The sequence below is a fragment of the Melopsittacus undulatus genome, chromosome 1 (genome assembly GCF_012275295.1).
Source record: "Melopsittacus undulatus isolate bMelUnd1 chromosome 1, bMelUnd1.mat.Z, whole genome shotgun sequence".
Lineage (NCBI taxonomy): Eukaryota > Metazoa > Chordata > Aves > Psittaciformes > Psittaculidae > Melopsittacus > Melopsittacus undulatus.
Window position 1 is genome coordinate 134,828,720 of NC_047527.1, and position 20,880 is coordinate 134,849,599.

The 20,880-nt window shown below is 41.4% G+C and overlaps 1 protein-coding gene across 1 annotated transcript in view; it reads right to left on the reverse strand.

The window, feature by feature from the left end:
- The window catches only part of LOC101881597 (ubiquitin-conjugating enzyme E2 E2), a 206,667-nt gene extending 195,326 nt beyond the window's left edge, over nt 1-11,341 (reverse strand). Inside the window, exons 1-2 of the mRNA XM_034067852.1 lie at nt 11,068-11,341; nt 6,470-6,658 (exon numbers count right to left, since the gene is read on the reverse strand). Coding sequence (XP_033923743.1) covers nt 6,470-6,645 — 176 coding nt within the window. The 5' untranslated portion in view covers nt 6,646-6,658; nt 11,068-11,341. The remainder of the gene's footprint in view (nt 1-6,469; nt 6,659-11,067) is intronic.
- Nucleotides 11,342-20,880: the final 9,539 nt, after the last annotated feature.

Sequence of the window (20,880 nt, forward strand, 5' to 3'; positions counted from 1 at the left end):
GGTATATTGACATGTAACATAAAAATGAGCTGTTTAATCCTCTATACAGTGTTAAAATCCAAACACAATCTTACATGCTGAGGGGTCTCACAGCCACTATCAAAATTTCCCCTGTGCCACTCCAAGTTGATTTTATGGCTATAATGAATAAATGAACCAAAGGCAGTAGAAGAACTGGCCTGAACCAGAAACTCCAATCCTGCATCCTTCACATTCTGAAATAATTAGGACATATGTGGGCAAGATTTGTAGCTGGAGGTAACGATAATTTAACAGTCCAGATGTTATCATTGAAAAGAAAAGAAAAAAAACACTCTTTCAGATGATTAGCTTTTCTTCTAACCTCTGTGTACCCCAACCCTATATACACACACATTAGTTACCCCTGTAAACAGGGAGAAATTAAATGTTTATTTGCTTTTTCTACCAATTGAAATATTTACACCTACAGTGTAAATATAATTTCTCCAATAAATATAATTCCTTTCTTGCAAAAATATAAGCACAGGGTGCTCAATCAATATTTGCTGAAAATAACACTGAAAATCCACCACCTTTTTTAAAAGGGAAAAATCTGATTAGTGACTTTTAAGCACATCAACATGTTGCTTTTTAAAAGTTACTCCATTTAAATAATCATAACTGTTCACACCTTTCAGAAAAGAGATTTTACAAGTGTGGGACAGGCATAAAATATTTATTCTCTATATGACAAATTTCTACCATGATTTTGAAATTTGCTATCACAAATTAAAATCATGAAAAGCCTAGGTAGCATGGAATCCTCAATTTTTGTGGTTTATGGGTTGCTTTTTCTCTTTCTGCCTTCAGGGAAGTTACAGAATGATGGCATTGAACTCCTATGCAGTCAGTAATTATTCCTTCGCTTTACATACAGTAGTAAGAACAGTTAATATTTCATTGCACTACAGCGAGTCTGAGACACATCAAGAACGGATTGACAAGTGCAACTTGAGTCCTAGATCAAAAACATTACATTCTTCCTCCTAAATCCTAACCCACATTCCTTCTGTTCTGGAAAAATAAAAAAAATAATGGGTACAGAGACTTTCCTTTTCTTCCTCTGTTCAGTTCAATCCAAAATTTCTAACTTCTAATGCTAAGAGCACTAAAATGGCCCCTTATGAAGCTTTTCCTGTGATTGAGCAAACAAGAACCATAGAATGGTTTGAGCTGGAAGGGACCTTAAAGACCATCTAAATAAATCAAAACCTTTCTGCTTCAAGCCATAAAAATTGATCAGATGATACTTTCTATTTATGTTCAAAAGTCCTAATTGCTTTTGCAAGCATCCAAGATAAAGAGATGTTTCATTCATGATTATTTTTGTACAAACAAGGTATTAATACGATACTGTCCATCACCTGCTCCTTAGCAAGTTGTCTCTGTTACTCTGCAGCATCCTGAACAAAAATTAATACATACACCTTACACCTTTTTTGTTGCAACCTTAATTTACCTTGCATTCATGCTGAGAGCACATTCATAAACAGTTTCTGCAGAGCAGCTGACACGCAATAGCTTGTTCACATGTCACAGCATTCAAAGTTACAATTAAATCGTCAGGCAGCATCCCAGAGAGTCTTGCACTGATAAGAGACCTCCAGTGTGCAAGCTGGCCTCTATCTGCACGAGTTACTCCTCTGCTCTGGCACTTGTTTCATTGAGTTGCCCTCCAAATCTGGCACAGGAGAGGATGTGCCTCATTTCCTTCGCTGACCACAGAGGGTTCACCGTGAGAATATGTGGCCTCTGGCAACAAAGCATTTTTTGCAGAGTCCTTTCTGGCATCAGTTTCTTTGGATTTTCTGCCTCACTACTGCTATGTTTAGCTATATGAGAGAGGAAAAAGGGCTCTAAACTAAAATCATTATACATATCCAGTTTATATTTAAACAGATGACATACTGGTTTACTATATATTGGGGAGCGGGGGAAAAGCCCTTGCTAGTAATGAAAGCCCTGGGCTGTACACATAGGACATTTAATTTGTAACGTCAGATCTCATACTCTTTGCTTTGTCTTAAAGAAGCCACTTGACCCCATCTCTCTTACAGATATACAGATATAAAAATATTTCCCCCTCCATTTTACTAGCAGAAAAGAACAAACACAGTTGCCTTCCAGTAATAGTGCAAAGGTTAATCTACCCCTAAATTCAGAAGCATCAAAGTACATTGTGGATTTCAAACGTTATTAATTCTCACAGACACATATTTACTACTGTTCCAAGCCTAGGGGGAATGTGTGCTGTTTCATGAAGGAAACAGTAAAGCTCTCTAAAAGGTAAGAAAAAACTGAACATGGCAGAGGATTTCCCCACGTGATTAATGGGAAAAGAAGAAAATAAAGGACTACATGACAATAAGCTGTTTTTACCATGTCTACTTTTCCAAAATATACATCTCTATGCATTAAAGCCTCATGAACCAACATTCCATGCCAAAGAATATGTTATTGAGAAAATACTAAGAAATTAAATTACTGGTATGTATTACAGTATTATATAAACTGTGACTGAGCAGAAAATTTGGCTAAGGATGGTTAGATTCATGCTGGAGGAAAAGAAATATTCTCGCCTCTATACTAGATGCACAATAAATGACAAGGATATTTCTTTTAAGAAAAAGCACTCCATATTTTGCTGTCATGTTCAACATGCTAAATATCATTCCCAGATTCCTTGAAAATAGTGCTGTGAAAATTTCTCTGAGGAAAAAAAAAAAGGGGGGGAGGGGGGAAAGCACTTATTTTTATTTGGTTGCATTTTGGACAAATTTAACCCATTGCCTATTTGCTAATCCTTCAGGTTGTAGCTTCTTTCAATGAAGAAAAGACTACAACCAAAGTTTCTAAGTTCACAATTCACTGTAGGCACAGATGGTTATAAAAAAAAAAATCACCGACTGGACACAAAAGAATACAGATTTTCAACTATCAGCTTCAGAAGCCAAGGAAAACAATACATGTATTTGTTGAGCTACTATGTCAGCCAAGAATGGTTACACTTCTCTCAATCCAAAGGTCACGCTAAGATTTGCTACTTAAGAGGTAACAAGATGCCTGCTGTTTTCAAGGATAGCAATTCAATTCTATGTCTGAACTGTAACTGTGATATGCAGCAAGTTTCTCAATCTTGACATGTTAGGTAAGAAAGGTTGCTATTTAAGGTGATGCCCTCTGGGTGAGGAAAATTGAAGGACCGGTACAGTGTATGACATATGCTGTAAGCTATTACACCTGTATAGCAGCTAGTCCTAAAAGTATTAACAGAGACTGATGGTGTGTGATGGCATTCTGCCTTCTTGATACCATCTGTTAGCAATGCTTGATACCTGTTAACAATGCTAGCAGAAGAGACTCTGTATCTTTAAAACAAAAATCTTAGTCAGATATTGATTCAAATCACTTCAGGTAGCCTTCATAATCAGCTCATTTTAGAAAGCAATAAGCTGTGGGAGTATCTTCATACATAAGACACGGTAGCTGTTTCCTTATACACAAAAAGCAAAAGCCAGCATGCTGCTAAATCTTGTTTTATATAAAACCTAATGCTACTGAAAATTATTTAAATCTGTCTGACTACATAAACGTACAAACAAAACACAGAGCAGAGGTATTCCAAATACAGATGCACAAATCTTCTTTCTAATCCAAGATATACAGGAGGTATCATAATATAATACAAAAATACTGTGACTACAGTTCCATATGCACGAAAAGCTTTCCAAGCGAGAAAACATAACTTCCAAGCTCAGGTTAGTCTGCAGCCTGTGACTGTGGCTCCAGTGCTATGATAACTTGCTGGTGTTCTGTGCTCTGAACAGGAATTAAGGAATCTTGACCAAAGCCATAACTGCAGTACACTGGTGTTTGGTGTTTTGACTGATTTTAGCAGAGATAACTCCTTTAACTATAATGGAGTTATTAAAGGGAATTGCACAGTGAAACTCCTAAGTGAAGATTATTGTGACTTTACAGTAATGCCATACAAACCCACTGAATTCAAAAGCCAGAAAATGTTGCCAAGCACATATTCAGTCTTGTTTCATCAGGGCAGCTGAATTACTTCAATTTATTCATATTTTTTAAAGGTAACTTTTTAATCTGGTCAAGAACAACATTCCCATTGAGGGGGTAAAGCCTTATTCCTGCGCTGTTTTTCACTTTTAATGAACAAAAATAATAGTATTATTATGAAGATATATGTAGTTTTTGTAATACTTCTCACAAATTGAGCACTCTGTGCTATTTTTTATTTCATTATGTTACTCCTTTCCTTTTTATTTTCTACTTTAATTTGTGATTTTCCTTTCTTGAGACATCACTGGTTTTAATTAAAAAGCAAACAAACAAAGCATCCACTATGAAAACCTGGCCAGGTTAAGAATGTTTATAGAAACATAACCCCAATTCTAACGAGGTCACAAACTACCGAAATAAAAACCAACCAACCAAACAAACAAAAACAAAACCAGAAAAAAAAAACACAAAAACCCACAAAAAACAAACATCCCACCCCAAAAAACCAAAACACCCCCCCAACCAACCTACGATACTGTAAAAAAACCCTGTTACTACAAAAACTATGTTGCTGTGATCTTTCCAGAGAGGTATTTTTTCCCAAAAAATAGTATTTATTGTGCATGTATCTACAGAACTCTTGTAAATCATCTCAGATTTTAAAATGCATAATAAAAGGCTTTCTTTCATTATTAGTACACATGTGAAACTGGCTTTAGAGTCTAACTGGCAGACGTACTGATGTCAGCAACTGGCATAATTAGTTTCAGCAGAATCATAAGCAGATATGATTAAACTTTAAAAGGTTTAAGTAATTTTATCACTGTGAAATGCATGTTGAAAAAAGCTCTTAGCTTTGAAGATACAAAGCTAAGATTAATAGACCAATTTCTGACATATCATTATTAATTTTTTAATAGGATAGTGTCCACGGGGCCCTTGTCAGAATTGTGGCATCATTACATTAGGCATTGTAAAAAATTCAGAACACAGACTCTTTTCTAAAGATGTTAAAAACTCATTTTTATGACCTCTAAAGTCATGACTAGTCCAACATTCCTAATATTTAAAAAGCAACAACAGCAGGACACAGACTGAAAGAGAGGGCAGACAGAAACATTAATGGCTGTGAGGATTAACTACATCAGGGTTTGAAGTGAAAGTTGTTATGGTTTGGGTTTTATCCTTTAGTCATTAAAGGAAATATGGGCAAGCTTGGCTGGACGTCCTGTAGCTGATATGACTAGGTAATCTCCTAATAGTGTCATAGTAAGAATGGGTCTTCAGAGAGAATTTCACTGGGGAGGAAAAAAAAGAAGAAAGGCTAGCTCTAAGGAAGGTGTCTGTGGCAGAAAAAAAGCATGACAATGCCTCATTGTAAAGACAGAAGAGATTTCAGAAAAGTATATAAATGGTAAAGGGCAGATTAAAGACTTGAAAATAAAGACTTGAATTCTGAAGAGATGTAAACACATGTTCATATACTGATATTAATGAAATCCTACTACACGCATATGTTATAAATTATGGCAATAGGGCCTCAATCCTTCTTCTTTACTACAGCACCACAGCAGAACAACACCAATAGTTTCTCTTGTAGTTTACACAACCTTGAATTAACGAAGAAACAGGATCTGGGAATACTGCATCAGGATCATCTGCAGAACTGGTCTCTTGTTGGATTATTTTAGAAGTGTTTTTTAACTTCAATCACTATAATCCCATTTGAATCCTGTTGCCTAGACTAACACCCCTACACGTACTGATGGAGCAAAACTAAGCTGTAAATTCCTTCTGTCTGGTCCAAGCAAGACAGCCATTATCTGGAGATTGACATGATAGCACAGAGTAATTTAATTAGCTATTCTACTAACCCATCTTTCCTCTCAAGCAGAAAAAAGAAGGAAAAGAAATAGGTATTAAAACAGACCACAGTTTAAAGTAATGAAACCAACATGCATTTGTTGTTCACTCATATTTCTGACCTGACCATATGGGAAAAAGAAACACAGTACTTTACAGCAATAGGTATTACGGTAGTCCTAACATGCCGGGTTGCTGAACTGTCTGAAATGTTTATAGTTAATTAACTGTAAGTTACACTGACAAGTTTCAACATCACTCATACATACACATATAGAGATATATTTTATAAGGCTACAAAACTGTCTGAGTTTTACTAGCAATAAAAAAATGTCAGCTTTTATCATGCAAGCTACTATTAAAACCATGTGAAAGAGGCAATCTGTCAAAGAAGGGAAAAAAGCATACAGGTCTCATTACTGTGACCAGTCTTATTAGACTTTTACACTGACACAGTAGTGTTATAATGAAACAATACGAAAATTAATATACTGAATCAATACATACATCTGATAGCTGAAGAAAGAGAAGGGAAAATAAAGACACAAAAATAACATTGTACCTTTTAGCACTAGTTGACAGTTTAGCAGCCGTTTTGCTTGATATTTTCCCCTCTTTTTTCTTGGGTTGAACTTGTTCCCTTTCTTGTTCCTGCTGAACGCCTTCACGCTGATCTCCATCAGAGCTGCCTCCACTAGTGCTTGGACTGTCATCAACTCTCTGCCCCTCCGTAGACATGGCAGATGCTGCACTGTACAAAAAACAAACCACAAAAGTTAGATTTTTCAGAAGGAACTGTCCAATAGCATTTCTTTATATGTCTTAGAGAAATAACAGAAGATTCATGGTTTTGTCTTAATATATAATGCTTGTGTTACAGCACATCAGTAATTTTAATACTGAATAGTTTTGCCATAAGCATCTTAACAATAATTCAGGAGTTGGTCATTTTAAACTCCATACCAAATTAATATTAAACCTTTATGTATATATTAAAATCATGAGTTATTGTAGTTAAGCAGGAAACACAATTCTGTGAGTATAATACTATTCAATATGAATGCTATTTTTCAACTGCTCAGCAATGTCATGAGTTAGCTACCTCATCACTGTGACACTGGTTCAAATCTAGCTTAGCTTGTTAAAAATTGAGCGCTATTACTGTCTTAAGGCTCTCTGTTATCCCAGATGAAATAAATCTGTGGGCTCATTCCAAGTCTGTAATGTGGGTTTCCACATTAGAAAATCCACATCTTGGCATGCTCAATGGAAACATTCATAGAACCAAAAGGCACTAACACAGGACTGTACTTACTAAAATTGTGCACTTCTAGAGCAGTAAGCATGCTGGAGAGCATGTAACAAAGTTTTTCCTAAGAAATTCAGGTAACATGAAGCAACAAAGTTGTCAGAGAACATCAGTGACGAGATATCTTAGTATATTTCAGAACTCAAGTTAATGCTTAATTTGCATTCTTCTGTTAATAGTTCACTACTTTTATTTCTTCCTTAATTTGAAATAGTATAACAATATGCTGACAGATGAGGAATTACAAGCCCACTGTTACAGCTGTCATGACTTCTCAAACTGCCCTAATGAAGGGCAGATGCCCATGAGAAACTTTTACTGAATTAGCATATGTGGTGGCAACGACTGTTAGAAAACTACAAAAACAAAAATCCTAACAAACGAACAAGAAATCCAAACCAAACCAGGTGGTCTTTAACTCCAAACCTATAGTTTATATATGCATTTTATACATCCTCCCTAGAGATTTCAGTAAAAGAACTACCTTCAAAGCAGAGAGGCCCAAATGTTACTTGTTTACACCCACACAGTCCCCGCATATCTGGGTGGTTTTCTGATCGAATCTGTCTGAATCAAGAATTTGCTGTTTCATACACAGAGTTTTAAATTGCTGTGAACTTCAACTTGCTTTTCCTCTCACCTATGTACACACACCGTCACAATTAACAACAAAACTATTCTCCCTGACTATTACACGTTTTAATACTCTCTCAAGGGAGAGTAATGAGATTGCAGGCTCGGATTCAATCATGCTCATTCAGTGGATTAAACAAAGTTCATCTCCCTGCACATACTTATGGGAAGAGACAGCAAAGGAAAAGTAAAGTAATACCAATGCCATCAGGGTCATGTTGAAAAGGACACACTTTTTAAAAAGGCTGTAAGTGTTCTAGTTAAAGCTGCATGTAAGAAAATAAATGAAGTCCTATTCTGCAAAATCTGTTCCAGGATCTAATTCTATCAAACAGTACACACCATGGAGTGGAAGTAGTAATCTTTTCAGGCATTATTGACGGAATCCAACTAAATTCAGGAGGAATTAGATCTTTTTTGTGTAATTTATGAGGCTGAACTGAGAAGGAGATCTGGATGTATGGCATCCCTTCAAAATGTTCAAATGGTAAGGGAAAGAGCAAATAATATCAGATGGTGGTTTCCCTTAATCAGCTTAAGCTACATTTTGGATTTTATTATTAAAAATTATATTTTATAAATCTATTTTCATATATAAATTTTTATATATATACAGCTATAAACACAACACTTAACCTGCTCATTGAAGTAATTGAAATAATGCATAGTTTGCACCCTAATGTTAAAGGAAAAAACTGTTCATTCTTAAAGAATGATTTTTCCTATGGTACATCAACAACATTGTTATAATTCTTATATTTACAAAGGTTAATGTTCAGATACTAACAATCTGGTTATCAGATTTTAAGATCACAGCAATAGAAGATTTACAGATAATATACACAAAAGTACTCTATTCTGACAAGTCAAAATATGCATTTAATAACTATAATGCAATTTTGATAGCAAGCACCCATTTTCCTTGCTTCTACATACAGCTAAAATACAATCTCATCTTTTTTTAATAACACTTTTGATGGCCCTTATTTACTCTAGATTTCAGTTCTGATCTTCGCCCAATACATCTATTTCTAAAGAGAAAAACTCTCTTCACAATTGTACATAGGCTTTAACACTGTAGGCCAGAAAGTTAAAACATATTTAATAAAGCTTACATGCACAGGACATCCACCATGAATAATCTTGGTTATAAATATTACTAATATCCAAAAACAACTGTGTTCAATTAGTAAGTTCAGATTACTATCCATCAGACAAACACTGTAACAGTAGCCCAGAGCATATAATTACTGTAACATGTAATGCCAGCATTTACAACAAGAAAATGCTTAAATCTGTCATTTGATGTCTAGATAGTTTCTTGGTTTTCTTTCCCCTCTCTCCCTGTTCCCCTTTCTGACACCACACAGTTCTTGCCATGCCCCCTCCTCACAATATCTGTGATTTTAGGAATTTTGCATAGTTCAAGGGATACTCAATGTCATTGTAAAAGTGTGTTGTAAAGGGCCTGGAGTTAGACACTTCAGGCTTAAAGGACAAACACACAAATAAAAGGATGGGGATGGAGGGGGGTGGAGGAGGAATCACCCGAGGGGATGACACCGTGAGGTAAACATTTCACTGCCAGGAACACAGAGAAATACAAGATACTCCTTGAATCTGGACAGTTATGAGTGTGCTTGCAACTGTCACACGGAGTGAAAGGAAAGACACACGATGTCCGTGTCCCCAGCTGCCAGGCTATTCCACATTCAGACGGGGGTTGCTAACCTCCCTGCTGTTGCAGCGAGAAAAACGAGCAGAAGGGACAGAGGAAGGAGTGAAAGGGGACTTAAAAATCTCTCCTTTAATGTAAGATGATTCAGCAGAGACAGACTACAAGTGTAACTACAACTATCAGTTCTAAGCGAAGAGTGTCCAAAAGGATCTTGCTTTGGCCCTACATATCTGCTGGCACATTCCCCTCCCTCCTCAAGAGGAAAAACAAAACAGAACAAAATAAACTATAACAAGAAAATCCAACTGCAGCTACTCCCCCTCCTCAAAAAAACAGCAGTCAGGGACAGAGAGATCCTGGCAATGTGCAGATGAGTCCCAAGGGTGGCAGCGCTGGTGATGATGTCTTTCTAAAGCAGACTGAATTTCCTATAAGCCAAGATAAATGGAATGTTTCTGCAGGGTCCACGAAGAGCAGCAACAACAGCAGCCGCCTTACTTCATCTTCATTAGAAACCGTAAAGGGTAAAAGGACCCGAACATCACAGGAGGGGACGCAGGAGGAGCCCGGTTTCTGAGAGGGGAAACGGGAGCGACAGGATGGCATCCCCGGGCTCCCAAGGCCCCGCCATGTCCCCCCCGCCAGTCGGGGAGACCCATCATGTGGCATCGTGGGGTGCGAGGGCATGGGCACCCTCAGACGCCGTGTTTGCGGCGGTCGGGCCGGGGTAAGAAGTAGGAGCCAGCCGTGGAGAGGAGGAGGAGACTGCGATAGGAAGACGTCGGGGGCACATGAGGGAAGGGAGGAGGTTGTGCTGCGGGGTTCCCCGGGGCGCTCGGGGATGAGGAAAGGGGTAGTGTCCCTCCCTAGGGGCTGTAGCCCGGGTGGCCCACCGCAGCGGCTGGGGGGGTGGGTAATGTGGCGTACGCCGGCATGCTCGGTCATGGGGGGCGCGGGGGTGTAGGAAGTACCCAGCGTCGGAGGGACCCCGCGCCGCAGCGAGTGCCCCCGGAGAGGGGCCGGGGGGAGCGGCGGCCGTCGCTGGTCCCGCCCGCAGGGGCAAGCAGGACAAATGGACACGGAAGAGTTGTTGAAGGAGTGGGGGGGGGGGGGGGGGGGGGGGGGGTACTGAGGAGCAATGGAGGCTGAAGCGATGACCGGAGGATGGATGGATAGATGGATGAAGAGAGGGAGGGAGAGATGGATGGATGGAGCCGAAGGAAGCGGTGGCAGAGATGCAGGGGTGGCGGTGGGAGTGCGGGACTGTTGCTGAGAAGGGGCTTGGACAGGGGTTACAAGGGGGAGAGAGGGACCAGGAAGCGCCGAGGGGGGGGGGGGGGGGGGGTTGCGGAGGGGGGAGGGGAGAGGAAGGATGAAGGTAGAAAACGAGGGTCGCAGTTAAAGGGGAAAGAGGGGAGAGCTGCCGTACGGGAGCGATGGCGAGGGACGGGGCGGGGGAGGGGACCTCAGCCGGGCAGAGGTGTGCCTCGGGAGAGACCGGGGAGGAAAAGCGGTGGGGTTGGGGGGGGTCCGCTACTACCTGCAGGCGAGCGCAGGTCTCTGTCTCTCCGTCTCTGTCGCTGGTGCCAGGCACAGGCTGCGGGACGATCCGACGGGGGTCGCCCCGACTCCGGCCGGGCGCGGGGCTGGAAAGGGGCTGCAGCCGCTCACTGAGTCATGAGCCCACTCCCCCGCGCTCCTCGCCCTCTTCTTCCTCCCTCCCTGCCTCCCTCGCAGCAGCAGTAGCAGCAGCGGCGGCCGCTGACTGACTGGCTCCAGCCCCCGCTGCCCGGACAGAAGTGAAGCCGCTGACGCGCGCGTCCCCGTCGTCGCCGCCGCCTCCGCGGGCGCGCGCGCCCCCGCCCGGCCGGCGCTGTGCGCGCGCCCGCCAGCGAACCAATTAGCCCGGGCTCCCGCGGTCCGCCGAGGGAGGGGCGGGACGGGAGCGCGCGCGCGCGCTCTTTCGCGAGGGGGCGGAGGAGGGGGGGGGGGGTGTGATGGAAACGGGTCTCGGGTGCGCGTCCGCGGGGGCCGGAGGAGGGGCGAGAGCCGGCAGCGGGAGCGCGCGTTAAAGGGCAGCACACCGGGTGGGAGTGGGGGGGTGGGATTAGTGGGGCTGAGGAGGAAGGAGGCGTGAGGGGATGGGGGCAACGGGCAGTCCCAGCCGGGGCGGGGGGAAGGCAGGTCAGGGCTCCCGGCTCGCTTCCCCCCCCCCCCCGCGGCCTGTCACCCACCGCGCCGCATGTGAAAGTTCAGGGGGTGGCCTGGTTGGGGGGGCTGGGGGGAGGGAAGAGCAGCGGGGGCCGGCATCAACTTTCTTTGCTGTTCTGGTCTTTTTCTGGTTCTTTGTTCCCTCGGCCGGGTCCTGCCCGCACCTCCCCGCGGCCTTTGTCTCCGCGAAGCCACCGCGTCCCTCGGCTGGCGGGGCTGGGGACAGGCCGGGTGCCTCGGGAGCAGAGAGGTGTCCCGGCAGCTGCCGCTGGTGCTGCCTGACGGAGGCCGGCGCTTTGAGGTCGTAGTTCGGTGCTCATCGCGGTAGTTTCGACCGCAGGGCTGCTGCGTCGTGATGGCACAAACAGCTCCCGGCCACTAACGACGGCCGGGTGACGTGCCCCATCCCGGTTGGAGATGGGTGCCCTAGCGTGATTGTAGTCGGTAAATGAATTTCCCCTCCCACACAGGTAGGCATTACCTCCGTGGCAAGCATCGCAATAAGGAATGGGAGAGGCCAAGGCAGAACCACACGTATTTAGTATGAATAACATTAACCTGGCATAAAACAAACCTGTAATAGAGCTGGCTGTGTTGGCCTAACTGAGATACTTCTGCCCCTCTGCTGACCCTGCTGCTTTAATCTTTACGTAATACGCTTAGCTGCATTATGTAAACTGTTATCACCTCAAAGGTTTCTTCATCTGACAGGGAAATATACTAGGCAAGGGTAAAGGGGTAATGGTAGGTCAAAACGTTTTCCCCCTCTTAACAACTAGAAAGAGTTAAACAATAAAATGTGTTCTCGCCGTTCCTCAGGTACAAGGAAAAGTTTCTCCCTGCCTGAGCTGCGAAGTATTGTACTTTTCTGACTCATGGTTATAGTGTAGGTGGAGTCTGTGCTACCAAACATGCAGAAATTGGGAACTTAAAGCTCTGCTGAGATACTTAAGGATTAGAGATATTATTGGCACCTGCTCTAATGTTATACCCAGACAACAGAAGTGATTTTTGCAATTTTCCTGTACATAAAATTAATCTTTTGAGTAACTGAATTGTTTTGAAATAACTTATGTATTGTCTCTCCCTATTTATTTGTTAAATAATCTCAGTGAGGTTTTCACCTGTACTTAAAACTACTGCCATCAGCTAGTTTGTCCTATTTCATGTGTGTTTGCAAGGTATTTTCCTGCTTCGGATTTACTCGTGGAGAAGAGCTCCTGATGTCAGCTAGGTGGGTTTCTATCAGCTAGCATGCATTGACTTCTCACAAGGACTAAGTAATTAACAGTATATGATGCATAAAAATCCTTCAAAGAATGCAAATCTCCCACAATTAATGCTTCTCATTGCACTGAAGGCCTGCTGGCTGCACTGTGAGCTCTCAGTCATCCCAAAACAGACCTCGTGAAAGCCATCTAGGAAGCAAGGAAATTCACTTTCTAAATCAATCTTCTGCTATATTTCCTTAATGTTGCTCTGATTACTTAAAGGTGCCTTAACATAAGCATAAATTTTCCTTTTCGAATACCCTATCTATTGAAACTCCTCAGCCCATGTCAGGACTTCAGTGCCAATTGGGTGTGCTTCATTATAGATCTTTTCTGCTGGGATCTGCAGGAAACACAGAGAGAAGCTCAGTGAACAGCCTAATTCAGGCAGGAGTTAGGCCTTAGAGTGTCCCAGAATCTAGGTCAAAAATTCCCAGTGCCAAAAAAAGTCAAGGGAGTGCTGAAGTGTTCCAGCACCAAGTGAAGGGTTTGAGTCATCAGGAGTCAGGCCCTGATTTTTCTTCTGGTGTGTAACCTCTGGCCCAAAGCCCTGAATGGTAGGGCTTAAATTAAGGACAACTAAAGTAGGGAGAAGGTTTGTACTGCCTTATGAATCCAACATGCACACTGAGGTGTGCCTTCTGATTTTAAAAGCAGAGGTTTTGAATGGACCTTGCCTGTGCAGTATAAAGGGAGTAGTGCAGGGTAGTCACCTGCTCCCACTTTCATCCTTTTGACCTTTCAATGCAACATGTTTGGCCCTTGCATGTTAAAGGTTGCATAATATTGTGTTATTCAAAATCCTTTGGAAGACTTTTGTAAGTTGGGATCATACAGGGTGAAATCCTGGCCCTTTTGAAGTGAGTGACAATACTAAAATGTTGGATTTCACCTATGCTGGAGTGCTAAGGCACATATATTGCACCTTCTTTTGCTTAGTTTTATACAGTGTCTAAAATCTGATGCTATTTACAATGCTGGACATATCCGAAAAAACACGTGAGTTCTTCAGTCTCACAGAAGCTTCCTCAGAGAGACACACTAGAGTTCAGCTCACCTGGCAAAGATGGTCACGCTTTAAGACTGTTACAGTTAGGGACACTTCTGTTAAGGACTCTTGATTTAGAATGTCTGTTACAAGGACAGATATGTCAATCAAATTCAATGAAGTTGGAGAAGCCTGAGCCAAGTTTCCATTTAGGAGTGTTTAATTTGAAGAAGTATTGGATCAATTTAGATTTTTAGACTTATTTAGCTGTACTGAGATCTCATGTATGACAAGTTTCATCCTTTTCTGTTCAGTTAAAAAAGAGGGAAATTAAATTACAAGTTACTGTTACAAGTCAAAATAAGAAATCTGAAAACGCAACTTTGAGGTTTCTTCTGCCTATTTATGAATTATTTTTCATTCCCATTTAAAAGGACATGTCATTATAATATTGCTATTTAAGTTGTTAAATGAACATTGTTGTCAAGTTATAACTGATAAAAAGGGATTGGTTTTCTGAGGTGGAAAAGAGATGAGGAATTACCTCAACTGCAATACAACTGAAAATGTAGCAGTATCTCTCTTGTGATAGCATATCTCACTTTCAGAACTTTAATATTTTATATTAAAAAGTGAGACGGAACTATTCAGTTGTCCATGACGTGCCCTGTTGTTCCATCAATCTCTTTCAAACAAATCCTAATGAACCAGATCATTTCATCCACCAGAACTATCACCAGCAGAGGATTGGAGGAATGGGGACAAAGGCTCCTTTATTCATTCTTTACCTGATCCCACTTCTCAGCTCTGCAGGAGCTGTCCCAGCTTGTGCTGCTCCCCCCATTTCTTTCCCGCTGAGCCTTGGGCCCTCTGGGGCTGTTCAGAGAGCAGATAGCAGGCAACTCTCAGAAGCAGGCCCTCACTTTCCCAGTCTTGTCTTCCATCCTGAGCTGAAGTGGAGACACAAGATGGCATGAGTCTCTGCTGTAGCTTTGTGCTGTTATGGGATTCTTCTCCCATTGATGGCTTTCCTTATATTCCTGTGGTGGCACAAAGCCGTCAGGATAGCCTGGTGAATCTGAGCTGTTCTCTATTCTTTTGCCCTCTCTGTTAGTTCTCTTTTTCCTATTTGTAGATAGTTTATTTTCACACTGCTTCCAATTTTTATTTTTTTTCTTACAATCTTGTTTTGCTTTTGTTGCCACTTGGATGAATCCCACTCTGGATGTTGGCAAATGTAAACGGAAATTCACAGGTACCCTGATCACTGAAGCACCAGCTGTGTCTGAAAATACAGCATTTGAATGATTCAGAGCTCAGGATTCTCCATTTTTGTGTTGCCACTATCAGCATTTAGAATGGAGTAGCAAGGAAGGTGTCTGCAGCAGAAATGTCATTCAAATTTTCAGGTAATTGCATATGTCCTCATCCTTCGGAAATTACTTCCTAAATCAAAGAAAACACAATTGAATCCTGAGCACCAGGTAAGCCTATTACTCAGATAGTGTCTTGGCAGAAATCTGTTTAAAGTATTTTCATGGCATTCTGGAGTAAAATTATTGTGTGGGCACACAGACAAGTTATTACTAGCCTGATTTCTTTATTTGCTCTACAAGAGTATAACCCCCCCAAATCATTAGAATTTATTCACCCTAGTTTTTTCAAGCCATTATATATGAAAAGAGTTGGAAGTTGTGAGACAAACAACGTTTAAAATCTCTTTTACTCTAACCTGAAACCCTAAGAATTTGCAGCTCCTCTTCCTGCCCTTTGCTCAGCATTAGAACAGCTCCCACTGTCATTCATCTGGAACTAGAAGAAACAACTGGAACAATAACCACCTGGCATCAGAGATGCTGATGTCTCAGCCTCTTTGCTATCCAGGTTTGTAAAGAATAGACATAAAACATATTAGGGATGGATGGGAGGGAGGTAGTAACTTGCTTCCACATCCTCAATGAAAGCTTGTTTTTCTTTCTTTAAGACAGGGAGCAAGTCACTGCTTGGTCCAGAATAGAGGTTTGTTTCTATGTGCTGGTTTAGAGGCCAACTTAAGATAATTGCACAGGATAATTCTCTGATAGTTTCTAGACAGAAATCGTTGACAATTGAATCCTAGACTAAGCCACTGCTTTAAAAATCTCATCTTGTATGTACTGAAGGGAAAATCTTTATTTCCAAAACCATTGTAATGCAATGACCTGTAAATGGAAGAATTCCCTGCATTGCCTGTCTTAATTTATCACCATATATGGGAGAGAATGTTGAAAAGGGAAGATAGGTTAGAAAAGGAAAGTGGGGGTTTTTAGGTGTTATTTCTACATGCTCTTCAGCACCTCCGTATTCCTACTATTTTCTGTTGGTTTCATAACTTCTTAATTCACAGAATCAGAGTTTTCTGATTAAAGATGGGTAAAATTCTGAGTATCTCTTGTGGTTCTGTGGTGAAAATTACATCTTTATACAGAAAGGGAAGCCGTGGGCACTCATGTTCCCTTTCAATAAAGTTCCAGAAGAATGTGGGCTCATGTCCTCTACAGTTAATACATGATTTATGCACACTTAAGGAGCAGGCTCGTGCACCCACCACAGCAAACCAAACACCATACATCAGGCTTCTTCAGTCCTTTCAATGGGAATAATGAAATAAATTTCAGGAACCCAAGGGACCACAGTCAGTCTGAAATGGATTGTCTGCCTTGTACTGAGTAGGAGCTACCCACATGTTCTCTGCAGGGGATTACCCCAGTGAAATGGAAGTCCCCTGCAGCAGTATGTCAGACTAGTCATGTTTTTCACTCCTTTCCTGAAGATCCTAGCCAAAGAGTCTGATCTAGACTGTTCCTGGAGGAGATAAAGAGGAATGTCTGCAGTTTGATAAACCTAAACAATCCCTTCTGCTTTCTGCAACCTTTTACCCAACTAATGCCAATACAGCAGCCAGCAGTGGCTAAGTCCAAGGACAGAGGATTAGAAAACCAAACATCTTTTGTCTTGTCCTTGATGGTAACTGTTGCAGAGAATAAATTACATCTTTTGCTTATGGGTCTAGGCAGAACCTGGCAGATTCCTATCTGCTCTTCCCTAGCTCCTTCTGCAGAACCGTAGGGAGCAGGAAACAGAACAGCTAGTGCTCATCTTCCTCACCTAACAGAAATTAAGCAGGCAAGCAGTCGAAGCAGCAACTTCAGGGAAGGATCACACTCTCTTAATCCCACTGGAGCTGTTCCTGAGGCTGCAAAATCATGGGGAGGGCACAGGTAAAGCATATACTTCATTTAGTAAAGCTGCAAGGCACAGCTTCCTATGTAACCAGACTTTTTTCCAAGTATCCAAACCACAGTTCAGAGTCCTGAGCAGCACAAGTGGGCTCTTGGCTCTTAATCTTACTCTTATAATGAGTGTTTTAAGGGATTTTGCTTAACCTGATTACTAAGTTCAGAGCCTACCAAGGTGTATTTATTACTGTTTTAATCTACATAGATGCTTATTCTGACCAGCTTTGCATTTTACATAGGCATTTCTACATCTGCAAAGTGGATACTTCTTGCATTTTACATTAACTTGGAAAAGTGGAAAGTAATTAGAGAATCCAGCACACAGTTTCTGTTTGAAACGTTTCTTTGTTGCAATTTCCTGTGTTCAGCAGAGTTCTTTGAACTGGAGGAACCCACAGCATAGGCATAGCTGAGGACTGGTGGTATCTCTGTTGCAGTTTCTAAGTATTGATGCTGTATTGGCTAGTGAAGCTCATAATTCTTGGGGAAGGACTTGCATTTCAAGTGAAAATATTAACAGAGTTATATAAACAGTGGACACAAATATTTGGCTGACTAATAAGCCACTTAACCTAGTCACTAGGAAGTGTCAGGGAGAGATGACACAGCACAGTGTCTTCCACAAACATAAGTACCTGTCTCTGGTTGGGGCTTCTAGATCCATCCTAGATCCATGTCCTGGATCTAGCAGAAGTCCCTTGCACCTTCAATCTGGTGATGGAAGCATCACTGTTAATGTGGGAAACAGAAATTTAATTCTGTCTGCTGACTGAAAGGATGAAACCACACAGTTTATAACTCCTAGAGTGTGTCCTAACCACTACAGCATTTTGGTGCTTGGCTTATTTGTTCTCTCTCATTGCATCTCTTCTTCTCTCTAAAAAAAATACCTGTCTACACTGGATTGGAACTGCAAACGTGAGAGGACTAACAAACAGGCTAAAAGTCATCCTCTATCTTTTGATCTTTCACTCTTTTAATATTTAATGATCCCATTCAAAATGGAACAGCATTAGCAAGAGAAATTAAGAAGTCCCCTGTCCCCTTCCCATGCCATTGCCTGTTTTCATGGCAGCAACCTGAGATAATATATCCCTTCAGGAAAACAGGTGGTTTGTGGCTGAGTCTCTGACATCCTTGGTGAAAGGTCTGACTGCCTCTCATTCGACTGAAGTGCTTTGGTGAAGATGAGAGCACTTGCTCTGCTAGGCCAACATCTGCAGGAAAGATAGCAGGATCCTTAGCTTGCACATCGTCATTCTCAGGGTCACAAATAGGTGTTAAATTGCTCAGTGACATACAGACTTTGGGTGTCCTCTTGCAAGATCAAGGACATGACTTAAAAAAAGAAACTGCAATCCACCATTACCTGGTGGTAATGTCACAAAATGCATGCTATTGCTTCAAGCATGCTTTGTGGCTGTGTGCTGATACAGCAGTGAGATTTTCAAGCATCCAGTTCAGACTGAGTGGGACTAACAGACCTGACCTGACAGGTGAATGGTCAGTCTCAATGAAGACATCTTTGTTCAGAAATTCAAGCAGTACTGTGTACTGTGCTTCCCTGGGCATCAGGCACCTCCCTGAGAATGGGGAGCTGGAGGCTGGTTCTGCTGTGGTATGGCTGGGGCAGGGGCTGACATGGGGCTCTGGACCCTTGGTAGGGTGGAGGAATCTCCAGGGAAGGCCAGACAAGGAATGTTGGGCTAGTGAGTGTCTTCATGGCCCTGACACTGTGTCACTGGAAACTGCTTTCAACAACCATTGCTAAAGAACATTTTATTTTCACTATGAACACACAAGGAGTGTAATTCTGAATATCACCATTTCTAAAGTTCTTAATTTTAGTTTTCATGTAGTTATGTATAGAGAAATCCTGTTTTTCGGATAAGAACTATTATCTTTGGGAAAAAAAAAGGCTGCTTGGGAAAAGCAGAAACCAGTCACTCCCGGAAATGCCCACTAACTCAGCTAGATGATTGTTGTATTCCACAATCAGCCAGACAGAGTTTATTATTCCTTTGAGACAATGGAAGATATAATTTGGTTTTGGGAGAGTTTCAGCAATAGCTTTTCATTCCTGCATGCTGGCAGCTTGGTTTGCATTGTGTCTCCGAACCTGAGTTCCCAGTTATGGGGTACACCAGCTATATGGCTTGCTATGCTACATCTCCCACAGGGTGAAATGCCACAAAGCTGTGAGTGGCACAGCCACCTCAGCATCTACTCCAAGGGCCCACAGATCTGAAACAATGGGCCAGAAATTGGCTGGCAATTTAAATATAATGGTCTGGCCATTACTGGTAATTAAAAACCTGTTGGTGAGAGCTCAGAAGGTTAGGGAGGCATGTGAAACATACACAGGTTTCCTCTCACCTGGGTGGACTAGGATAAGCTTAGTCATCTTTTTTTTTTCACGTGGACCTCCTTCAAACTCCTTTGAAATCAGTGGAAATGGTCGCAGTGTCATTAATGGACTTTGGATCGAATCCTAATTGCCACTATAAAACCTTTTTATTGATGCCATGCATTATTTGCTATGTATGTATTTTAATAAAGCAGTCCTGAATGTACCATAGGGAATGTGCTCCTTAAAATGGTTATCTTGTTCAAAGCACTAACAAGTGTAAGCCTTCTGACAAGAAAAAATGGTTTTACTTTATATCTGAAGGTATGCTTAAAGCACTATTCAATTTTGTAGGGAAAATAGAGAACTTTGTGCAAACTGTGCAAAAGTCTGTGGGTTTCTTTAGGGTGAACCTCACATAAGCATTTTCTTTATTCTAGTTCATAACAGTTCATTACCTCAACTATGGTCTGAAACTCAAAATGCAAACCAAAACTAAGAAGCATCAAAGCTTGGATGAACTGGTTTCATGTACTACATAGTTTGGTCACCAAACCAGATCTATAGGCAAGTTTGCTTAAAACAGTATCTAGATTAATTCAAAAGTTCAAGAATGTCGTAGTAAGGCTTTTTCTAAAAATGGGCTAAGATTTAAACTTACATTGAAACTCTAAACCAGTCTAGTTTCATGTGATTTCAGAGTTTGTTATGACTGTCTTGAAGCAAGAATGATCTTTTCTGGTAAATATATAAATATATATAAAATATAAATAATATAAAGCAAAGAGAGCTAAGTTGACTTGTGTAACTGCACAAGCTGAGCAACTTTTCCTCAGCTGCCTTTTCACAAAATGTACAAAATAGTCACACAGACATCAAAAAGCCCAGACCCTCTGATAGTTTTATAGATTTATGAGTCCTTCAGGTTGAGATGCAAAATATAACTTTCTAAAGCTTCAGTGAATACTACAAGAGCTTTCATTTTCTACAGCATTGTTGTAAAGGTGAATTGTGATACCATTTTTTCACTCCAGAAATAGAAGAAAACATGCATCTGAGATCTCAGATTGCAGCTGCATCCTTGGTAGCAACAATAATGTACGATTTTAAAAAATATATGGGAAGACAGGAATCCTCAGTAAGCTACAAATGATTACTATCACAGTTTCAGATTAAGCTGTTACTTTCTGTTTGGTTGTTGGGTTTTTTTTGTGGTCTTCTCCACAGTGAAATCCCCATAAGTATATTGGCATGCAGC